The sequence below is a fragment of the Peromyscus leucopus genome, chromosome 9 (genome assembly GCF_004664715.2).
Source record: "Peromyscus leucopus breed LL Stock chromosome 9, UCI_PerLeu_2.1, whole genome shotgun sequence".
Classification (NCBI taxonomy): Eukaryota; Metazoa; Chordata; class Mammalia; order Rodentia; family Cricetidae; genus Peromyscus; species Peromyscus leucopus.
The window spans coordinates 50,660,976-50,682,697 of record NC_051070.1 but is presented as its reverse complement, the minus strand read 5'-3'; the positions used below and the strand labels follow the sequence as shown (position 1 = coordinate 50,682,697).

General features: G+C 40.2%; 1 protein-coding gene across 3 annotated transcripts in view; it reads right to left on the bottom strand.

The window, feature by feature from the left end:
* The window catches only part of Fndc3a (fibronectin type III domain containing 3A), a 150,384-nt gene extending 129,376 nt beyond the window's left edge, over positions 1–21,008 (bottom strand). The window contains exons 1-2 of one of the 3 annotated variants that reach the window (XM_037208395.1): positions 20,819–21,008; positions 1,081–1,218 (exon numbers count right to left, since the gene is read on the bottom strand). In XM_037208395.1, coding sequence (XP_037064290.1) covers positions 1,081–1,179 — 99 coding nt within the window. In that variant the 5' untranslated portion in view covers positions 1,180–1,218; positions 20,819–21,008. Of the gene's footprint in view, positions 1–1,080; positions 1,219–19,519; positions 19,733–20,085; positions 20,168–20,818 lie in introns of those variants that run through there. The other 2 variants (XM_028877631.2, XM_028877630.2) reach the window with 2 other exon arrangements.
* Positions 21,009–21,722: the final 714 nt, after the last annotated feature.

Below are 21,722 nucleotides of genomic sequence, written 5' to 3'. Positions count from 1 at the left end.
TGCCTTTAATCCCAGCACTTGGGAGGCAAAGAAAACTGGATCTTTGAGTTTGAGGCCAGCCAAGTCTACACAGTGAGTTCTAGGACAGCCAGAACTGTTACTCAGAGAAACCCTATCTCAAAATAAATAAATAAATAAATAAACAAACAAATAAATAAAATATCCACTGTCAAGTTTATTGCCTGCCTACCGCCAATTATTGTCTCTTATACAGTTTTTAAAAAATACCTTTTAATTTTATGTGTATGAGTATTTTCCCTGTGTATATGTAAGTGCACTGTGTGTATGTCTAGTGTCCCCAGAGGCCAGAAGATGACACTGGAACTGAAGTTAAAGACAGTTGCAAACCATGTGGGATGGTGGGAACTGAACCTGGGTCCTTTGCAAGAAAAACAAGTGTACTTAACTACTGAGCCGTTTCTCCAGCTGTATTTCTGTGTGGTTTTTATATATAGCCAGTCCTACAGCTACCGGACCACTCCCCCATATTTCTGCTTTAGTGTGTACTATTCCTGACACCATTTACACCACTTATGCTACTTCAGAGCCTCAGTGCCCTCAGGTCTTAAGGAATTTTTACCAATGGATTCTCCTTTTTTGAGAGAAGAGAAACAAGGCACAAGCTACTGTGGTGATATGTCAGCCTGGTCCTGTATCTTCCCCTCAGCAGAACACACATAGCTACAGCGACCAGGGCAGTGTACTGTGATTAACTAATTAATAGGCACACTGAAGCCAGTGACTGGCCTCAAGCAACAAATGTTAGCAGAAATCTGTCAGAGACTCATAAAAGTCCATGAGTATCTGCTACATCTGTGGTTAGTGTGGGAGGAGAAACCTTAAGAGACTCCCATCTGACCCTGAAAAGCAAGTTAGCAAAAGAAGGTGATGCTAAGAAAGTATGTGAGCACACATGAAGACAAAAACCAAGACAAACACTTTCCTTGCCATGTTCGCAGAGGACAGAAAAATCTAAAAGTCTATTACTACTAGTTATTCAACAGCAAAGAAAGTAGCCCCTTAGCTATAAGAAACCAACAATAATAAGACACAAGGTAACTTACACTTCCATTTCCTTACCTGTTGTGTTCCATCTGCACTTACAATGGGGGCAGACAGAAGAGAGATGTCGCTACTTAAAATCTGAGCTGTGTCTAGCAACGGCGGGTGTTCTGCCATTATCAATAAGGCATTGATACACCGGATAGCCCTCCAACTCTGCAAAACAAAAAGACGAGACACTGATGTATATACATCCAGAGAACACATTAAAATGCACTCAGGAATTGCCTCACGAACAGACATACTGTCCAAGGAAATCCAAAAAGACCTCCTGACTACTTTTTTTTTTTTCCGAACAACTCTTTGAGAAAATGTATTCCTTAAACCAACCAGGTAACTATTAGTACATTATATATACTAACCCTAACACTAATACCAGAACCTCTATTGAAATTCATGTCTGTTTCTCCACCCTTCCATCCCAGATAGTGGTGATTTAATTTAACCATTACAATTTCATCTACACCCTATGAGAGGTATCAAAGTCCAATGGCTGGATGAGGCAGCTCTACCTCTGATATTTTTCTTTGAGCAGACAAGGTAATTACAAAGAGCCAATCTCTGTCATCTTGTTTGCCTTGAGGCACTACACAAAAAGAATTATGATTTCTCACTGAATACTGATACAAAGTAAAACAGATTTTTTTTTTTAAAGAAGAACTTATTGAGGATTAGGATAAGAACCTTCAAGTTTTAAGTTTTAAGCTCTTACATTATTCATTCATCTCTTTCATTATTCTTTTATAAGTGAGAACAACTTATCTTTTTGTTAATGAAAAAATGTTTGCATGCATTTAGAAACCTTTAATGGCACATGCACTAGCACTCATATGGCAAGGTGGGATAGCAGAGGATTAGTCTATACAGCATAAACCAATAAAACATCAGCAAACAGAGCAAACTGAACACAGTCATACATCTTACTAAGTCTAGGCTGAGCTGTAAAATAAACATTTTTGAAAGTTTTCAGCATTCGCCAATTCAATGCTAAGGGGCAAAACATCCAACTTCCATAGACGAAATTCACATTTTTTTAAATTTTAAACTGCTGACTCTCCCCAGAAACTCTTAAAGAAGTTGATTCAACTTGAAAACGATTGTATTAGAAACTGCTCTGAGACATTACAAACTGCATTCAACACAGGTACTTATTGATGATTTCATTCTGAAAACCCTAACAGGGAACGTTTTACATCATTACCTGTCTTATGAAAAGGCATGCCACTTAAACAGTGTTTATACTACATATATACGCAGAAGAACAGACTAACTTCTGACATAACATGCACTACTAAATTACTTAGAGACTGATAAAACCCAACACTTTGAGTCACATCAAATAATTTCTGTGATATTTACAAATAACTATAAGGCGTCAAAGAGTCACTGTGATATTCTGACACATTTGTTAAGTCTAACAATTTTATTATATAAGAGAAAAAACATTTCCAGAAAGTAAGCTCACAAAGAGAACTTCTGTACTTCACTTTTGTTCCTACCTTCCTCTTTCGTTTTCTCCCTCCCGCCCCCTTGTTACATTGGCAAAGAATCAACAGATGGACTCTTACTTCAACCCTCCTTCTGGATAGCAGGATAGCAGCGTATCCTTCTGGATAGCAGGATAGCAGCGTATCCTGCTATGGTAACCTGGATACCTGGGGCTACAAGTATTTGCCTTCCTCCTTCTCACTGCACTCATTTTTCTTTATTCTTTTTGTGTTTCATGTGTGTGTGTGTTTGTGTGTGTGTGTGTGTGTAGTTTATGTGAGTGTGGGTATGCATATGCAATGTATGGAAACAAGAGTCAACTTTCAGTTGCTGGTTCTAGCCTTTCCACCTCATTGGAGACAGGATCTCTTGTTCATCACTGCATATACCAGGTCAGCTAGCCCATGAGCTTCAGTCCTGACTGTCCTGGAACTCGCTTTGTAGATCAGGCTGGTCTTGAACTCAGCGTTCCACCTGTCTCTGTCTCCTGGGTGCTGGGATTAAAGGCATGCGCCACCGCCTGGCTGTTATGTTTTGTTTTTTGAGATGGTCTCACTCTGTAGCCCAGACTGACCTCAAACTTGAGATGATCTTCCTGTCTCAGGCTAGAGTGCTGAGATTATAGGAATGAGGGGGATATCATGCATCATCTCCAGAATTTTTTCCTTTTTTTTTTTTTTTGTATTTTGAGATTACTTGTTATTTTTGTTTTGCTATTTTGTCCTGGCTATATACCTGAGTACGTCATCAAATTCATGACAATCCTTTTCCTTCTGGTTCTCAGAGATTACAGTCATGCATCACTAAGCCTAACTTCATCTTTCTTAGTAAGAATGTTTGTAGAGATGGCTAAATGATTAAGTTCACTGGCTCTTCCAGAGGACCAGGGTTCAGTTCCCAACACCCACATGGTGACTCACAATTATACCTCTAGTCTAACAACATACCAAAGCTTTATTTATGAACTTGTTTCCTTTAGGGTCATAAGTAACCATCACATGCAAGGATGATGGTTACTTAAGTTTATAAATTTGAGCCCTGCAACTCAAATACTGCATTTGATAGCCTGTACTCTTTGTGCAGAAACTGTCAACTTCATTCAATCTATTCTAATTTTGCTACTAATATTCTACATCCTTATCTTGTCTAAGGAACCAAACAAGCTCTCTGTTATAGTTACACATCTCTTTTCCTGTCTTATAATGTAATACCTGATATATGCAAACAGAGTAGGACTGGTGTATGGCGCTTGTTGATGTTCCTGGAGTAAACAGCCCACCTGTTTTCAAGCTGAAAGTACATGAGCATGCTCTACACTCTAACTCGCAATGTAGAACACACGCTGGCTAAAGAGCATCCTACAAAAATCTGTGAAATGTTAATACTATCTGTATTAGTAAAAGTAAAGGTGACTCCAGTATACCACTGCCAAAATTAATTCTAAAATGTAACACAGTTGAGTATGTTCATAGAAAGAAAAAGATTCTCAAATAAGGTATAAAATACACTTCTCAAACCATAAAGGAAAAATAATATTCAGGATTCCTTTAAGAACTACATTAAAAAATGTCTTTAATGGAATAAAATGTAAGCTGCAGACTGAGGAGATAGTTACAACACAGACAACTGAAGGAATCCAAGGTAGCAATAAACAAAATGTTCAAAATCATTTATTGGTTGGAAAAGTAAATAAAACTAGAATGGCATGACACACGACTGGGTAGGTTTCTTTAGGACGAGAACAGAATGGCATGACACACGACTAGTCGGTTCCTTTAGGATGAGAAAGCCTCTAGAAGACTGACAATGGCAAGTAGCAGTGAGACTGGAGTAACCAACAAAGTCCTAAGGTCATCCTGAAAAAAGCTCTAGTATCTACCAAAGTCCGTTTCTTTCTGGTGCTAGGGTTTGAAGGCAGGTCCTTGCCCAAGCTAGGCAGGCATACTACCACTTAGATCTACTGTCCTATCTACCAAAGGTGGACAGATGCAGGTAGTTGATGCTCAGTTTATGATCTGATTACGAAGACTCATAGCAAATGCCCAAAAGAAATGTATGTATATGTGGACCAACACACAAATACAAGAGCTTGTAGCAACATGATTTGTTAATAATCTTTTAAAACCATATACAATCTAAACGGCCCTTAGAAATCATCCAAGCTATTCAATAACTATAAAACCAAGGAAAGTAATTCAGAAAATATGAATAAAATTTCAAAAAAATGTGAGTGAAAAATAAAGAGAATATACTCTTCAACTTCGTAAGAAGTTCAAAAATTGAGTCGATCTAGTGTTAAAAATCAGCACACCAGTTGCCTTTGAGGAGTTAAGATGGGAGGTGGGAGGCAGTTGCTAGGATAATGACTCTGTTCTGTGTCTTGACCCAGGGGCTATTACATGGGTCATAACCACTGAAATAGCACTCATACACGGTATTTTTCAAGAAATTAATGTTTGAACGTTAAAATGACCACATGATCTCAAATCTTCCAGTAAAAGCATTTGATAAATGCAATAGTCACTAGTAAAAAATAAAAACTGTGAACACAAGAATAAAAATAAATAAATAAAGGTACATAATACTCTGTACCTGCGGGTTACTCTATGTAAGTTTATCTCTCTATTCAGTGTGGAAAATCCCTTCAAGTATCTTCCCTGGTGCTTATGTAGTAGCCATAAATGCCGTTATCAAGGAAACTTTCTTCCTTCTTCAGTTATTAAGGATACCCTGCTAGGTATATATAGTACATCTGGCTGATATATCTTGTTCTTTATGCTCACGGCTTCCAGAGCCTCTGTTGAGAAGTCCACTGTTCTAGTTTTCTTTCTGTTGCTGTAATAAAACACTGACAAAAAGCAACTTTCAGAAAGAAAGGATTTGACTTACACTTCCAGGTCACTAAGGGGAATCAGGGCACAAACGGAGCAGGAACTTCAGGGCAGGCCTGCTTGCTATTCCATGCAGCATTACCTCTAACCAGGACACTCACTCACAGTCAAGGAAATACACAGAAATTACGGAGAAATGCTGCTTGCTGGCTCATTTGCTTGCTTATTCTCATGCTCATGCATAATTTGTTTCCTTATATGGTCCAGAACCAACTGCCTAGGGAATGATGCCATCCACTGTGGGCTGGGCTATCCTATGTCAATTAGCAAATCAAGAAAATTCCCCAAGATATCCCAAGGACCAATCTGATCTAAGGAATGCCTCAACTGAGACTCTTTTCAGGTGAATTCTAGGTTGTGTCATTTGATAATTAAAGCTAACAAGGACATCCACTGTCATCTTGATTTGCCTTTCTTTATGTGTGTCTGGTGCTTCTGACAGCTCTCAACATTCTTTGTTCTGTATGCTTAGTGTTTTAAGCATAGTATGATGTGACAGATTCTTTTGACCCTATTCATTTGGTTCTCTAAATGCCCCCTATATCTGATAGCAACCTCTTTTGGATGAAAAATACTTTGGAAATTTTTCTGCTATGATTTTCTTGAATACATCATCTCAGCCTTTTTCTTCTTGCTGTTGTCCTACACCAATGATTTGTAAATATAGTCTTTTAATCCTGTCCCATAGATCTCCCACGTTGTTGATGCTTTCCTACTTATTTCCTTTTTATCATTGTCTGAGTATTCTAATTCATTTAGCTTCTCATTAAGCTCTGGCATTATCTTCCATTTAATTTATTACTGGTAAGGCTTCCCACTGAACTTTTTATTTCATTTATTGAGATTTTAATTTCCAAATTTCAACTTTTTTTCAGCATTCCTACCTCTACTTAGTTCCTCTTTCATGTTCTGAATTGAGTTCCCTATTTCATCCAGCTGTTTGTGTTCACTTTGAATATGTCAAGAAATTTATTCATATCCTCTTGGATTTCATTCAACATTCTTACAATTAATTCTTTTTTTTTTTTTTTTTTTTTTTTTTTTTGAGACAGGGTTTCTCTGTGTAGCTTTGCGCCTTTCCTGGGACTCACTTGGTAGCCCAGGCTAGCCTCGAACTCAGAGATCCACCTGGCTCTGCCTCCTGAGTGCTGGGATTAAAGGCATGCACCACCATTGCCTGGCCACAATTATTCTTTTGAATACTTTGTTGGGATTTTCATTTAATTCACTGTCACTGGAGTCAATTACTATGGAATTAGTAATTTTAAGCAGTCCTGTTGCTTTGACTTTTCATATTTCTTGTGTTTCAGTTTTGGGACTTGTCTGGGATTAGGTTGGTTGGAATTTTTTCAATCACATCTTTTCTTTTAGTAAGGATTTACAATGTTCAAATGAGACTAGATTGTGGTAGAACTGAGATTTTATTTTCCCCATGATGACACCAATTTTTGACACCCATATTCAGTGCAGTTACAGAAGAACAGCTATACAACAAAGAAAAAGGTATATAAATTAGAAAGAAAGAAGTACAATGATCTGTGTTATTTGTAGAAAATGTAAGGACTTCACAAAAGCTACTAAAAATTACCAAAATTCTAGGATATAGACTAAATGTAGAAAAATGAGTTGCTACTATATACTAACTGGATAATCTGAAAAAGAAATCAAGAAGACTTAATGTGCAGTAGCCCCAAAAAGAATATGGATGGGCCAGAGACATAGCTCCTCAAGGGAAACCACAAGCCACGTGGGCCTGACGCCCCAACTTCAATCTCCAGAAGTGTGTAAAAAGCTAGGATGGCAGCACACATCTGTAACCCAGCACTCTTCTGTCAGAATGGGAGGCAGAGGCAAGAATCACCTGGGAGCTCTTAGGCCAGCTGGCCTGGAATATGGAGCACAACCCACCTGCAGAAACAAGACAGAGGTGTCCTCTGAACTCCACACTTACACTATGGCATGTGTACATGCAAGCACACATGCACAAACATGCACAATAAATAAGTAAATAAATAAATAAATACTTAAGAAAATACCCTATGTTCATTTATATAAAGATTTATTTTGAAGATCTTCAAAATCTTCAAGTGATCTGCAGATTCACTGACACAGCATTTTTCAAAGATGTCTCCTCTTAGAAGAACATTAATTTCATTGGGGGAGCTCCACCTTTATGGCCTCATCTCATCTCATTATTTTCCAAAAGCCCTGCCTCCTGGCATCATCACACTGAGGGTTAAGACACTCAAATAAGAACTTTAGAGATATGCAGTCAAAACTTAACCGCCATTACCTCTTCTCTAAATTCATGTCTTTTTCATTCTGTCCCAATGGTCCCAAAAGTCTTAATCTGTTCTAGTATTAATTCTAAAATTGAAAATTTCATCAACATCAACTACATCAAAAATTGGGAGAAACTCATGATTTATCCCAAGGCAATTCTTTTCCTTTGAACTTGTGAACCCATTTAAATTGTGTGCTTACAAAATATAATGGTAGAATATACACGGGATAGATGCCCTGCACCCAAAGAAAAAAAGCAGCCTAAAACCAAGCAGTACAAATACCATTAGCTCTAAAGGCTTGAGCATAATTACCTTTGGTTTAATGCTGTTTTCCTGACCTACTAAGATCCCCCACCCACATAGCCCGACAAGGTGGCCCATCCCTTCTAACTAGGAAAGCCTGACTTATGCAGCTGTTGGGGCCCTGACAATAAGGCTCTGCCATGTGGCAGTCCTCTAAGTCCCACATGGGCTATGCATAGTAAATGACACAATCTTACTACCTGGAAGGCTAACACAGGAAGATCACCACGAGTTTCAGGCTACCCTGGGTTATATACACAGTGAGTTCCAGACCATCCTCAGCCTCAGAATGGGCCTCAAAAAATTAAAATTCTTCTAAGTAAATACCCAACTGTATTTGTGAAAACTATTTTTATAAAAATATCAAAGGATAAATACAATTCAACCAAGTATGTTGCCCTTTTACAACAAGGATCACCTTTTCTGCATTGCCCAATAACATGTTTCTCATTTTCTCCCAAGACCTCATCAGTGTGACCTTTACCGACCACATTTCTATGAAAATTCTGCCTAGGGTGGTGTGTCCTCTAAGAAGATGAGCATTCTCTCTCTCTCTCTCTCTCTCTCTCTCTCTCTCTCTCTCTCTCTCTCTCTCTCTCTCTCCCTCTCCCTCTCCCTCTCTCTCTCTCTCTCCCTCTCTCTCTCTCTCTCCTCTTTTGTGAGTCTTCACTAGAATTACCCACAGCAACACTTCAGCTTTTCCAGTCTCTACTTTGTGCCATTCGATAGTCACTTCTGTATTTCTAGGTATTTGCTACAACAATACCCCATTTCTTGGTACCAATTACTGTCTTACTCTGCAGCTTCTACTGCAAAATACCACTGTCTAGGAGGCTCAAAAACAGACATTACTTCAAACAGTCCAGAGGTCTAAACACTCCAAAACCATATTATGATGACCAAGTCCTCCAGGACAATCTGAAGACTAAATTTCAGAAAATATATAAAATAATATCCTGTTTTTAACACTAAGTAAAGTCAGTGATGTATTTTGTTAGGTTTATTTATTTATTCATTTACTGTGTGTACCCACATGCTATCACATGCATGTGGAGGCCAGACTACAACTCCTGTGAGTTGATCCTCTGGAAAAACAGCAAGTGTTCTTACCCAATGATCCATCTGTCCAGCCCCAGTAACACTGTTAATTTTAGCCCAGAAAAATTTTCCACTGAACATGTTCAATTATGTAAGAGCCATGTTCTTGATAAAAAAGACATTGTAGAGACATTTCCCACCCATGTAAACTGAGCATGCTGGCACACTGTAATCCCAATGCTCAGGAGACAGGCAGTAAGATCACTGTAAGATGGAGGCTATCCTAAGCTACACAGTACATTCCTAGCTAACCTGGACTACACAGCAAGACCCTGTCTCAAAAATAAATAAATAAATAAATAAATAAATAAATAAATAAATAAATAAATAAATAAATAAATAAAACAAGCAAAAGAAATATGGGACATGAGAAACAAGCTATGGAAATGAGAACAAGTCCAACCCATTAAAGGACTGAGAAGGGACACTATTTTAAAAGTAATATTATCTAAATCCTGTATATAGCCCTAAATGTCAGGGGGTGGGGCAGGACATTTGAGGCACTTTTAGTGTCAAGGTATTCTATTCTCACCTACAGACATTTTACTGGCCTCGGTAAAAGTATTACTTTTTACATTACAGATCATTCACTTTCTTCTTGCAGAATTTCAAATTCCCAACCATGTCTTATCCGAGTGAATTTGGACTTGAAACTAAAGCAGCGTTGCCTTTCTGGCTGCATTAACTCCATAGCAGTTAAATCCACAGTAGAACGGCTTGACTTCTACATGAATGCTGCACTGTGGGGGGTAACTTGACATGCTTAACATGGTTAACATGACAAGTTATTCCAAAGAGCGAATTTTATCACAAGAAAATCTTGATTTGACGCTCTGTGAGACAGCGGCTTTCTCAGTCGAACACAGTTAACAATGCAGTGCTTTCCAAAAGAACCAAGTTCTGTTATGAACCTCTAACTATGCCTGGGCTAAAAGCTATTTTCTCTAAGCACATCACTTCTCTCCATCTTGATCATTAAAAAGTCTTGTCTTTAGTATTGACACAGTTCTAACATCAGCTGTCTCTAAAGGTCTGGGGTGGGCTCAGTGGTGTAGCACTAGCCTTTCCTGCCTGTGTCCCTTGACCTGATCCCCAGCACCAAGAAAGGGAGGAGGAAGGAGCTTTGAAAACTAAAGGGGGGGGTTAGACTCACAGGAAAGATGAAGGCATATGAAAGACGGAAAACATTCCCAATCATAATCTGTGTGTGGTTAGGGACTGGACACAGGGCTTCCTTCACACTGGCCACACAAGCTCTCTGACACTGTGCTACAGCTACAATGCCGCAATTAATACTTTTACATCTCCAAAAGTAAAGCGAGGCGGGAGACAGAGTACTTGCTACACCGGTATGAGGCCCAGATTCCCAGCACCCATGCAAAAAAGCTTGACAGGGCTCTCTCACATCTAGGCAATTCCAGCACTTCCAGGGGCAGACACAGGAGGACTGTAGGACTTACTGGCCCGTCCCCTAGCCTCTGGTTACCCAGTCTAGCCTCAGACTCAATGAGAGATTGTGCCTCAAAGGAATGAGGTGGAGAGTGACAGAGCAGAGCACCCACAATCCTCCTCTGGCCTCTACACATGTACTGGCATGTATATGCATGCATATACTACACACATGTACAAATAAAAGTAATAATATTGACTTGGGTGTCAGTTAATTTATAAAAGTTAAGAATCACTAGTACAGTTCTTACTTCTTTAAATGCATCTTATCACAGCTTCAGCACACCATTACACTGAAATTATTTCCTTTGACATTCTGGTTATGAGTCTTAGCCTTTAACGGCTGAGCAATACCTCTAGCCCTGTTATTTCTATTCTTATAAAGACAGAGAGTATGTGTCCATTGATGAGGAAACGGGATGCTTCCCCACTAAGTTTAAGACAAGGATGTCTAGTCTCATCACTTCTTTTCTAATTCTGTTTTGTCATTGCTGTGGTCAAGATGGTGGTAATGGTGATGGGGCTACCGGGAATAGAACCTATGACATCAGCTATATAGGCAAGTGTTCTACAGCTGAGTCACAGCCAGCCTTATTTAGCATTTTCTAAGTATGCAACCATATCAATTATAAATAATAATAGTACTATTCTCCTATTACTTACAGGTTATTTTTCTTGTTTCTTAATGTATTAGCTATGAGTTATGGACCAATATTAATGCTCTTACCTTTTAATAGAAGTGCTTCTAATATTTCACTATGACATTCAATATAAGTTCCTGCTAGAATATTTTTATAAGGTTATTTCTTGTTGACTGTAAGTTATTAGAACTGGTAACTGAATTTAAGAAAACAAATTTTAGCACCAAAGAGATAATTATAGTTGCCCCTAAAATCCATAAATATGGTAAATTAGATTAGTATTTCCTAATAGTGAATCATTATACACCTGGGATTCAACACCAAAGAGATAATTATAGTTGTTCGTTAAATCTGTGACTATAGTAAATTACATTACTATGTTTCCTAAGACTGAAACGTTCCTGGGATTCAGCACATTGGAACTGGTATTAACAAAAAGTCCAGGTACTGTCACCATCTGGGTTCAGAGCCCTATCTTCTTCACGGAACAGCTCTATGATCTATGATCTTGGGCGAACCGTGTTCCAGTTCCCTCGCTTTGAAAATGGTGGCAATGACATCTGACTCAGTTGGTTTGAGAACTAAATAAGCAGCTATGTGTGAAGTTTGGAAGCACATTCAGCCCACAAGAGGCACTTATTAGTTATTATTTACTAGTACTAGTAATCTTGTACTAACCAAGAACAAAGTAGTCTGTAGTCCTCTAGAGTCAGCAAACTAAAACCTGTGAGTCAACCCTGGCCTGCTGCCTGTTTTTGTAAATAAAGTTGAATTAGAAGAGACCCACACTCATATTTTATATTGTATCTGGCTGGTTTCTGCTCCTGCTGTAGCTTGGCTTCCGAAGGTATACAGAGTCTTTGCCATCGACGATGCCTGAAATACTGAGCCTCTGCTCCTTTGGTTCCAAACTGTTAGCAGCAGCTGTGCTGTTCACAGTCCAATAGTTGAGCAGACAACCTAATTACAGAATGATTGTGTGTGTGTGTGTGTGTGTGTGTGTGTGTGTGTGTGTGTGTACAACGTACACAATCAATACTCGGCAGGAAATAGGCCTATTTGGGACAAAAAGCAGAAAAGAATCACACAGGTAAACAGAAGCAAAAGAAGACCCATTTTATTTAATTATTTTAAGATATGTATTTATTTACATGACTTTCTCTCTCATCCTAGTCTGTGAACCCAGAAAAAAGAAAGCATGACATTCATCTTGTGACAACTGTATTGCAGGCATCTGAGACATATTAATTCTTCAACAAATGATAGATAAGTAAATAATGAAAATAAGAATAGGAAACGTGCAAGGCATAACCAGACACATCTATCACAGTTGCATATATAAATATACTACGGCACTCACTTTATTCACCACAGGAATAAGTTAACTAATAGTTAACTAATAGTCTATTAGTACTCCATTGTAAATGGAGGAATTGAGGTCACTGGGGCAACAGGTATGTTCCTATATAGCCACTAGACAACCAACAGACAGCCCCTGCCTTCAGGAAACATGCCATTAACTCACGGTACAAAGCTGGAAAGTGATGAGACACAATGAGGTGATCACAAGCTATCAACAGAATATGGATTTGTAGAGAAAAGAGATTATAGTTGATGCAAGAGAAAGTTTGGTGTAGCTTTAAAATGATGGATGATTTCAATAAATTCATCATTTTGAAATATTAGTCTGGATGTGATGGAAAAAGCAGTTTAAGATGGACAGAGCAGCTCCTACATATTCTCCTAGGGCTACTCAACCACGCAAACCAATCGAACCAAGGTTCAAGCAATATTTATATAAATAAAGTATTGCCATACTACGATATTTTTTAATTTTAAATATTTTTAAAATATCTTTAAAAAATGCTGCCCTAAAGTAGCAGATATACTTGTTCACAACAATATACAAAGGAACAGAAAGGTACTTAATAAACTATCATTCTAAAATATAAATAGTATATACACAATACATTACATATGAAAATACTACACAGGGAAGAAAAATAAGTCTTAAAAACAAAACCATAATTGAGAATGGCTATATTAAGAAAACCAAAAACAAATCCAGAAAATGTGAACAAAATGACATCATGAATTTTTTATTTAAGCAAATATTAAAACAGGCTGATTTTGGGTTGTGTTTGTTTGTTTGTTTGGTTTTTTTTTCCTTTGGTAGGCTCTATTTATTGCACACCCATTGGGTGCATGGGCCAGCCCCAGGCCCTGGCCAGAGACTCCCCTGCCATGACCCTAAGGACCAGCCCCATGTTGTGGAGCTTGAAATAACTACGCCTTCAACCAAAGCAGTCGGTGTGTGTGTTAACTACTTCTCTCAAAGCACACAATATACAGGCTGAATGTTCCTTCATCAAAATGCTTAGGAGCAGGAGTGTTTCTAGTTCAGACTCTGGAATTCTGTACACACCATGAGATAGTTGGGAATGGGAACTAAACACAAAATTCACTTGTGTTTTACATATATATATCAGGTCTGAGGTTGCTATATACAGTGTTTAGTTCATCTACATCTTAACTGTAGTCCATCACTCCAGGTAAGGTGAAGACTTGGCATTTGTGGCACCAAGGTGGCAATCAAGAGTTTCACATTTTGGAGCATCTTGAATTTTGGGGTTGGGGCACTCATTTTGCAATTACACTTTAAGAAAATCTTACATGTGCTGCAAAGTGTACTTAAGAAATATCTGCTTAGACTCTGCAGCGAAGTAGGAGGATTCCCTCCCCTCGCATTACTGAAGAAGACTAACACACATAAATCAATGAAACTAACTCACTGGGGAAGGAGAAAGTTGCTTTAAAAATATAAATCTTAATACACAAGTATATATTAAGATGTGGGTTCTGGATCAGGTGGTCATGGCACACACCTTTAATCCCAGCACTCAGGAAGCAGAGGCAGGAGGATCTCTGTGAGTTTGAGGCCAGTCTGGTCTACAGAGTGGGTTCCAGGACAGCCAGGCTTTATAGAGAAACCCTGTCTTGAAAAACAAACAAAAAGATGTGGGTTCTGAGAAAGGAAGACAGAAAACAAAACAATACTTTTCAACATTGCTATAGTCTGATTCATACAATAATCTGTCAAACGCACTTAACTTTCTTATCTAAGTTGATGACAAAATACACAATATACTGTGTATTTCTACCAACTAGCACCTAAGACGTCTCAAGAAGTGAGGGAGAGAAAGAAGTCACTCCCACATAGAATTTCACTTGTAAAATGAGAGAACAACAGTATCTGTCCAGCTTATGCAGGATTTTAAAAATAACCGAGCATAGGCCCTGAAATCCAGTGCAACCCAACAGGTATTTCTCAGTATTGTAAAGAAGTTGTCTTCCACTTAAAAAGGAGCTAGTTCACTCATTTTATTCATTCCATCCCACTATGGATAGAACAGCTAAGGCTGTATGGAACAGAAGGTCAGCATTCCCTTGCAAAGAGGGACAGAGGCAGAGTGGAGCAAGGACTGATCTGAAAGATTAATGAGTGGAAATTTTTTTATATGTATTTTATTTCCAAAGAAAACAGTTATGACTTTCTAGTATACTGAACCTTCCTGCAAATGCTGTTTATAGAAATTTGAGAATAAAACTTGAACTCAAAAGTTCTGACCACATTAGAAAAAACAAGCTATTGAGCAGCTTCCAGTATGTACAAGCATTGATGTAAGCACATACATGGCACCTTAACATTTTCATGTTTCACCCATCTCACTGAATCCTTACAATATGTGTGATGAAAACGAGGCAGATATTCTCAATGTTAAGGATAAGAAAGCCAAGACTGGAAAAGAAAACTGTGAAATCACGATCACTAATGAAGAGTGAACATGGAATGAAGATCTGCCCCATCTGCACCATCCAAGGCACTCGATCCCCTCCTTCAGCAAGGAAGCCAGCCTAGAGGAGGTGGGAATGCAGTGGTCAATTACTAGTTACTCCTACCCCCTTCTTTTTCAAGACAGGGACTCAAGTGCGAAGCTCTGGCTGGCCTGCCCTGGAACTCACAATGCAGATCAGGCTGGCTTCTAACTCAGAGGTCCTCCTGCCTCTGCCTCCAGAATGCTGAGATTAAAGGCATGTACCACCATGCCTTAGCTATTAGTTTCTTATTAAAGCAAAATATTAATAAGTCAAATTGTACAAGGTAGTAATTGAGAAAGGCCAAAACCTAGTGTTGGGTTATGTTGCCTTTAGCTTTAAGACAGTAAATACATTTATAAAGGATGGCACAGTTATAGTCATAAAAGCATAAAAGATTAATTTTTTGTTTGGTTTTAATGTTCTTAAAGGGGAAAAAGAGTCAGTATCTCAGCTACTTTTTCCAACACCTAAAACTGACCACATACAAAGCCTATTATAACGCCTGCAGTGAAAAAGAATGTTCTTATGCTATATTTTAATCTCCTAGTATCACAACCATGTAGCAGCCCTCACCAACTGATCCATAAAGCTATAACCTGAGGCACCACGGATCACAACACAAGAAACACAGTGGGAAAGGATCTGAAATAGTGTTATCTTAGACATACATGTCATGAATTTAGAAATTTCAAAGAGATATTTAATATAAATGAAGCTTCAAAACAACCAGTATTTACCCTTGAAAATTACCATAATCATCTTAATTAAAATCTTTTTGTTGTTGTTCTTGTTGAAACAGGGTTTCTCTGTGTAACAGTCCTGGCTGTCTTGGAACTGACTCTGTAGACAAGGCTGACCTCAACTCACAGAGATCTGCCTGCCTCTGCCTCCCCTGTCCTGGGATTAAAGGCCATGATTTTAAAGCCACCACACCTGGCTTTAAAATCATGTTAATAGAAATATTTTTTAGAGATATGTACAAAAAAGATATGTACATCACTTCAAACAAACATTAGGAAAATACTTCACAATATGTGTATATGGACAGTTGGCCAGACAGGACTCAGTGAACTAGGCCAGCTGGCTAACTCCAGCCTGAAGACTTGGTTTTTACATTTTAAAAAGATTGTTTTAAACAAGCAAACAAACAATCATATTCAACAGAGACTATAAACAGCTTGCAAAATATTATCAAGCATTATATAAAATATCTGTCTACCCTCATCTAAGTTATTTAGACATATAGAATCTACCTACTAAGAAATCTGACACTAGAGACGAAAATGCTAAGCAAAACAAAACAGAGTAAGAAAGACAAACACCATGTTTTCTCTCATATACAGAATTTTTATATATTTTTGTCTGTCTGTATATGGCATAAAATTGCAACTATTGAAGTACTAAGGGAGAGGAGGTGGGAACAAGGGAGGATAATGGGAAGACATAGTTTCTCTCATATACAGAGATACACACATACACACACACACACACACACACACACACACACACACACACACGAAATGAAAGCAGAAGAGGCATTTGGCATTTGGGAGGAAACACGGACCTGCAAGAAGCAGGAGAGAGGATCCAAAGATGGTAGCAGGGAAGAAAATGAGCCCAGTATAATGATACATAGGATGAGAATGTCATACCGAAATCCATTATGTCGTATGCCAACTAGAAAAAATAAAAGCAAAACAAAATGATGTGCAGTTCTTTATTACTTTCAGAGATGGATTCCTACTGATAAGCAGACCTTTCTTTGGCAGGGCTTCCCACTCTACTCTTCAAACCCGGTGGGGCCTAGCTCCAGTCTTTACCAGTTCTCTTTTTCCTAATGCTTGGCCTTGGATGCTCCCAAAGGACCCTTCCCACTGCTAGCTCCAACTCTGCCTGTCACTCTATTTTGGAGTTTTCCTTTGATAAATAAACCCTTCCTAAATTTCAAGCTGGACTTCCTTCAAATGTCAAGAACATTCTAGCACTCCCTCACAGAGCTCTCAGTCACAGTAGGTGGGTACCACATACTTTAACAATATTGTGCTATAGTTTTTGCTAATGGTCTCCTTTGTTAGTGTACAATTCTCAAATAATTTGTAAATGACTTGGAGGAACACATCCTCCTGCTTCTGTATCCCTTACTTTGATAATAGCTCATCATCCTCTGAGGCCATGCTATGTCCTCCCAAGTACACTATCTTGTAGTAGCTATCTTGTGCAGAAAAGTAGCCTAAGGCCTGGATATGGTTGATAGAACATTGGGAACATCATAAATGAAACCCACAGAGAACTTAACGGACACCCAGAGGCTGCACAGCAAACTTACTATATATTAAAGACAAACAAAACCCAACCAGTAGGTGAAAAGGTTAAGGACTATGACATAAAAAGAACTCACTGAACAATACTGTGAAAAAAAGGCTGAAGTATTAAAAAGGATAAACACTCACAATACATGTAAAAGAACAAAATGTACCCTTAACACTATTGGTTATCAATTTCTTTATGATAATGAGCTCTTGACACTGATACACATTTTGTTGTACCAAAGTGATTAACAAAAGTACTACAGGACTCAATGGACTAGACATGTTCAGAATTCTAAATCTGACTTTGTTAGAACATTCAGAACTTATTTGAAGTAGTAGTTCTTGTTTTAGAGATTAGATTTAACAACAACCACCAATTGCTTATCATAACCAGGCTAATAAATTTAGAAATCATATGTACATCCTTATATCATCCTCCAAGACATAATCAAAACTCATTTTCATGAAAAAAATGCACCAAGAATGTTTTGCTTTAAAAAAAAAAAAACTATTTTGGTTACATTAACAGTATAGACAAAATACAAGATTAATAAGCTTTAAATATATAAACACCAAAAATATAAATATTTTCAAGGCAAGCAGAAATATATCCTATGAGTCTAAACTAAAGATGAGCAAATCAGAAATGTCTATTTCCTAAGTCAAGCTAAAAGACAATATTCATTTCCTCTTTTTTTTTTCTCCTGTGTTTTATAGTCTCTCAGTTTTCATCTTACTAGATCTGGAAAGGCAGACAATTTTTTATTTGTAATAAAACAAGCTGAAATGGACAGAAATATAGTATCTAAAAATGAATCATTGGATGTATGGGAAAATCAGCTCTCAATTACACAGAGAGAGGAAGTAATGACACGTGACACCAAAAATCTGTTTTCTTGAATGAACAACATTAATGTGGGAGAAGAAAATTCCCCTTACAATCGTGACTGAACACGGGGGCCAGTGTTAAGCAAGAGTTTCTTTTTCCTGATCACTCAGTGACGAGGGGGATTCAGACAAACGGGGAGAGGAAGGAGTTAAGGCAGACGCGTACAGGTGGCTAAAGGTAACCAGCCTCAGATAAAAATTTTCCACTTAATCTAGAGAGAACTGGAAGATGATCTATGAAGACAAGGAAGAAAAATACAGGGAAATGTAATATGAGAATGCTAAAATTTTTAAATATAAGCAAGATCTTCTCCCTATCACCTCATCCTCCCTCCTTCCCTTTAGAGGGTGTTATTAGTGGCAGCAAGAATTACAAGTGGGCTAAAATGCCAAAAACAAACCCTCATATTTATATTTTAGAAAAACCATGTTTTAAAAAAATCCTCATCATTGCTTTCTACTAGGCCCACCCACCGGTCTCCACGAGTAATTTACCCCATTAGTCGAGAAAAATCAATGCAAACAAGAAAATGAGTTAAGAAGGCAGAGGGCTCATCCCCCTGGAACATTTTTACGTGACTTAAACAAAACTTAGGAGATGGCAAGAATTACATACTTCACAAGTACACGAAAACTAAATATTTATCTAAACATGGGATTTGAGCCAGAAATCCCAATTTGTTTCTGTCTGACATATGGCTCAGTCTTGAGTGGCATATGTTTAGCACTAATGCTGGTAAAAGCATAGTGATTAAAATATTACAGAAACGCTTCAACTGTTACTTCATTCTTAGCCAAAAGGCAGAGAGGCGATGCGATTTGTTTCTCATGACACCGAAAAACACGCACAAACTTGGGTTTCAAGAACTAAAACAGACCACCATACGAAGCAGCAAAATCAATATATGGCTCAGTTTGGGTTTTTTTTTTTTTTTAAGTCTACCGTGAACACATAAAGATTAAACTATAAAAGGAGGAAAATCCTGTCAGCCAGCTATTCTCAGGAATAGATGGACAGACAAGAAGGTGCCCAAAGAAACTTACAGTCTCACAAGAAAGAGAAAAAAAAAAAAATTCTAGCTCACCATCCCTACTACCCCCAGCAATCAGTACACACACACACACACACACACACACACACACACACACACACACGCCAAATATCCCACGGCTTTTTATTAAAAAGGTGGTAGTTTTCATTTAAAAAAAGAAAAAAATACGATTACCTATCCCACTCTGGAGAACAGCAGCGCTCGCGATCTGACGTCGAAATTATTGGCTCGTTTTTCTCCTTCCCCTAGCGCACGACGCCCTTTTCCAGAGTCGTGTCAAAAGTTCCCCCACGCCGGCTGCTGCTGAGCAGGGCGAGGACCGCAGCCTCCTCCGTCCTCCTCCTCCTCCCGACCGACCGACCGACCGAACAGGTGGTTAACTTACCTGGGGAAGAGGAGCCGCCAGGCGCTGGCAGCGGCCGCCCACCCGCCCGCCCGCCCGCCCGGGGCGCAGACCCGAAGGGCGTGTTTTCGAGGATTTAACCCCCAGGTGAGCGGGCAGCGCTCCGCGGCCGCCGCCGAGCCCCGGCAGGTGCCGCGCACGTCGCCCCGGCGTCCCGGACCCGCCGCCCCACGGACAGCGCTCCCCCTCCCACGCGGGGGTGTGTGGAAGCGGGGGGACGTCGCCCGCCCGCCCGCCCGCCCCCCTCGACGGGCTCAGCCCTCCGGCGCCGCGGCCCCGCAGCCCCAGCCTAACGGTTTCCCCGACGCGGGCTCCGGCGTCCCCCGGCGGCTCTCACCTCCGAGTCCCGCCGCTCCGAGGCGGAGGAAGGCGGCTCCCCTGGCGTGTCTCCGGCGGGGCTCCGGGCTCGTCCTCTCACTGCCTTGACGGTGGGCCCGGCTCCCGTGGCCGCCGCTGCGCTGACTGTGGGGCTGGTTTCCCGGCAGTGACGGCGCCGCCTCAGCCCCGCTCTTCGCTCCCTCTCCGCGTAGCTCCCGCTTTCTGTTTCACCCGAGGGACCGCGAACGCCGCCGCCGCCATGATTACTACGGAGCCGGGAGGAGGAGGAGCCCGGAGTCGGCGCGCCCCAGTGCGGCTGCGCGAGCCCCGCCGACGGCGCCCCCGGCCGCGGGGACCCGGAGCCCCCGCGCGTGCCCGGCGCCCCGCGGCCGGGCTTCGCGGGCGGGCGGCCAGGCGTGTGGCGGTGTCGATCCCGAGCCGCTCTCTAAGCCCGGCAGTGCCCCGGGGGAACTGTGCCGATGATTGACACATCTGGAGCCACACACGCCATTCCAAATGCGTTTTAGAAAGCGCTCTCCACCCTCCACCCCCGGAGATGAACCGTGTCAGCCCCTCTCCGAAAGCCCCACAACTTAGAACGCGGGCAGGTGCTTTGGGCTCAAACGTCTCCACTCCTGAACGTGTTGCGCCCCGGTATTTTATAGCACCCACAAAACAGATGGACTTCGTTCAGAAACGCAGTGGTTAATTTAGTGGTCTCGGACCAGCCAAATCTAGTGGAAACCCGTTACCTTGATTTTCTCCAACCGCGGAGAGCGAAGCGAAGGCAGCAGCAATTTCGTTAAGCCTCAAGCAATGGGGGACGCTGCAGTAATGCCTGAGGGCTGGCCGGGACTGCTTACTTTTGCAGTTTCACCGGAAGCCTTGGAGAGAGGGTCGTCTTGGGGAACCGAAGTCCTACCATGTCCTTCCAAACAGGTGACTGATGAAACCAGGCTCCCCGTCTGACTTGTATTGCGGTTTATTAATTGGGCTGCGTTTTAAGATGGCAATCTTTTTTCACCATTTGACAGAAATCTCTTGAAGATGTACGTATTTCTTACATTCTTAAAGAAAACAATGGATAACGAAATTCTTAGTGGATCATTGAGTATCAAATGTAATTAATTACTCAGACCGTACACCTAAGTCCCAAGGGCTTGCAGAGCATATAGAGTTCCCACTTTTGATGCTGGGTTTTTCTTTATCCCCCCCCCTTCCTGGTGTTCTCCTTACTTTTGTGGAAGACCCCTAACTTGGCATGGGTTCATCTGCCTCTATATCTTCTATAACCCTTTCTGTTTTCCTGCGCTGGTGGTGGTGGTGTCTTTTAAGCCCCCCTTTCTGCTCTCTCTCCTACTTTTCTCTATGGCTGCAAGCAATAATTGATCCGATGTTTATATCCACAGCCAACTAATGAGAGGTTCTTTCTCTTCCCTTCAGTAAGTAGGACAGGGACTCTAACAAATGGTATCTTGAGATGAGATTTTTTTTTTCTCTTCAATAAAGAACCAAAAGTCCTTTCCCTGAGAGAAATGTTTCATTTTCTTAACTTCCAGCTTTGGCCCCCTTCCAGACAAAATTGCTGGAAAGCTGATCTTGGAATAACAGAAGTATAACTGCTCATTGTTTGACAACATGAGAGTTTATATCAGA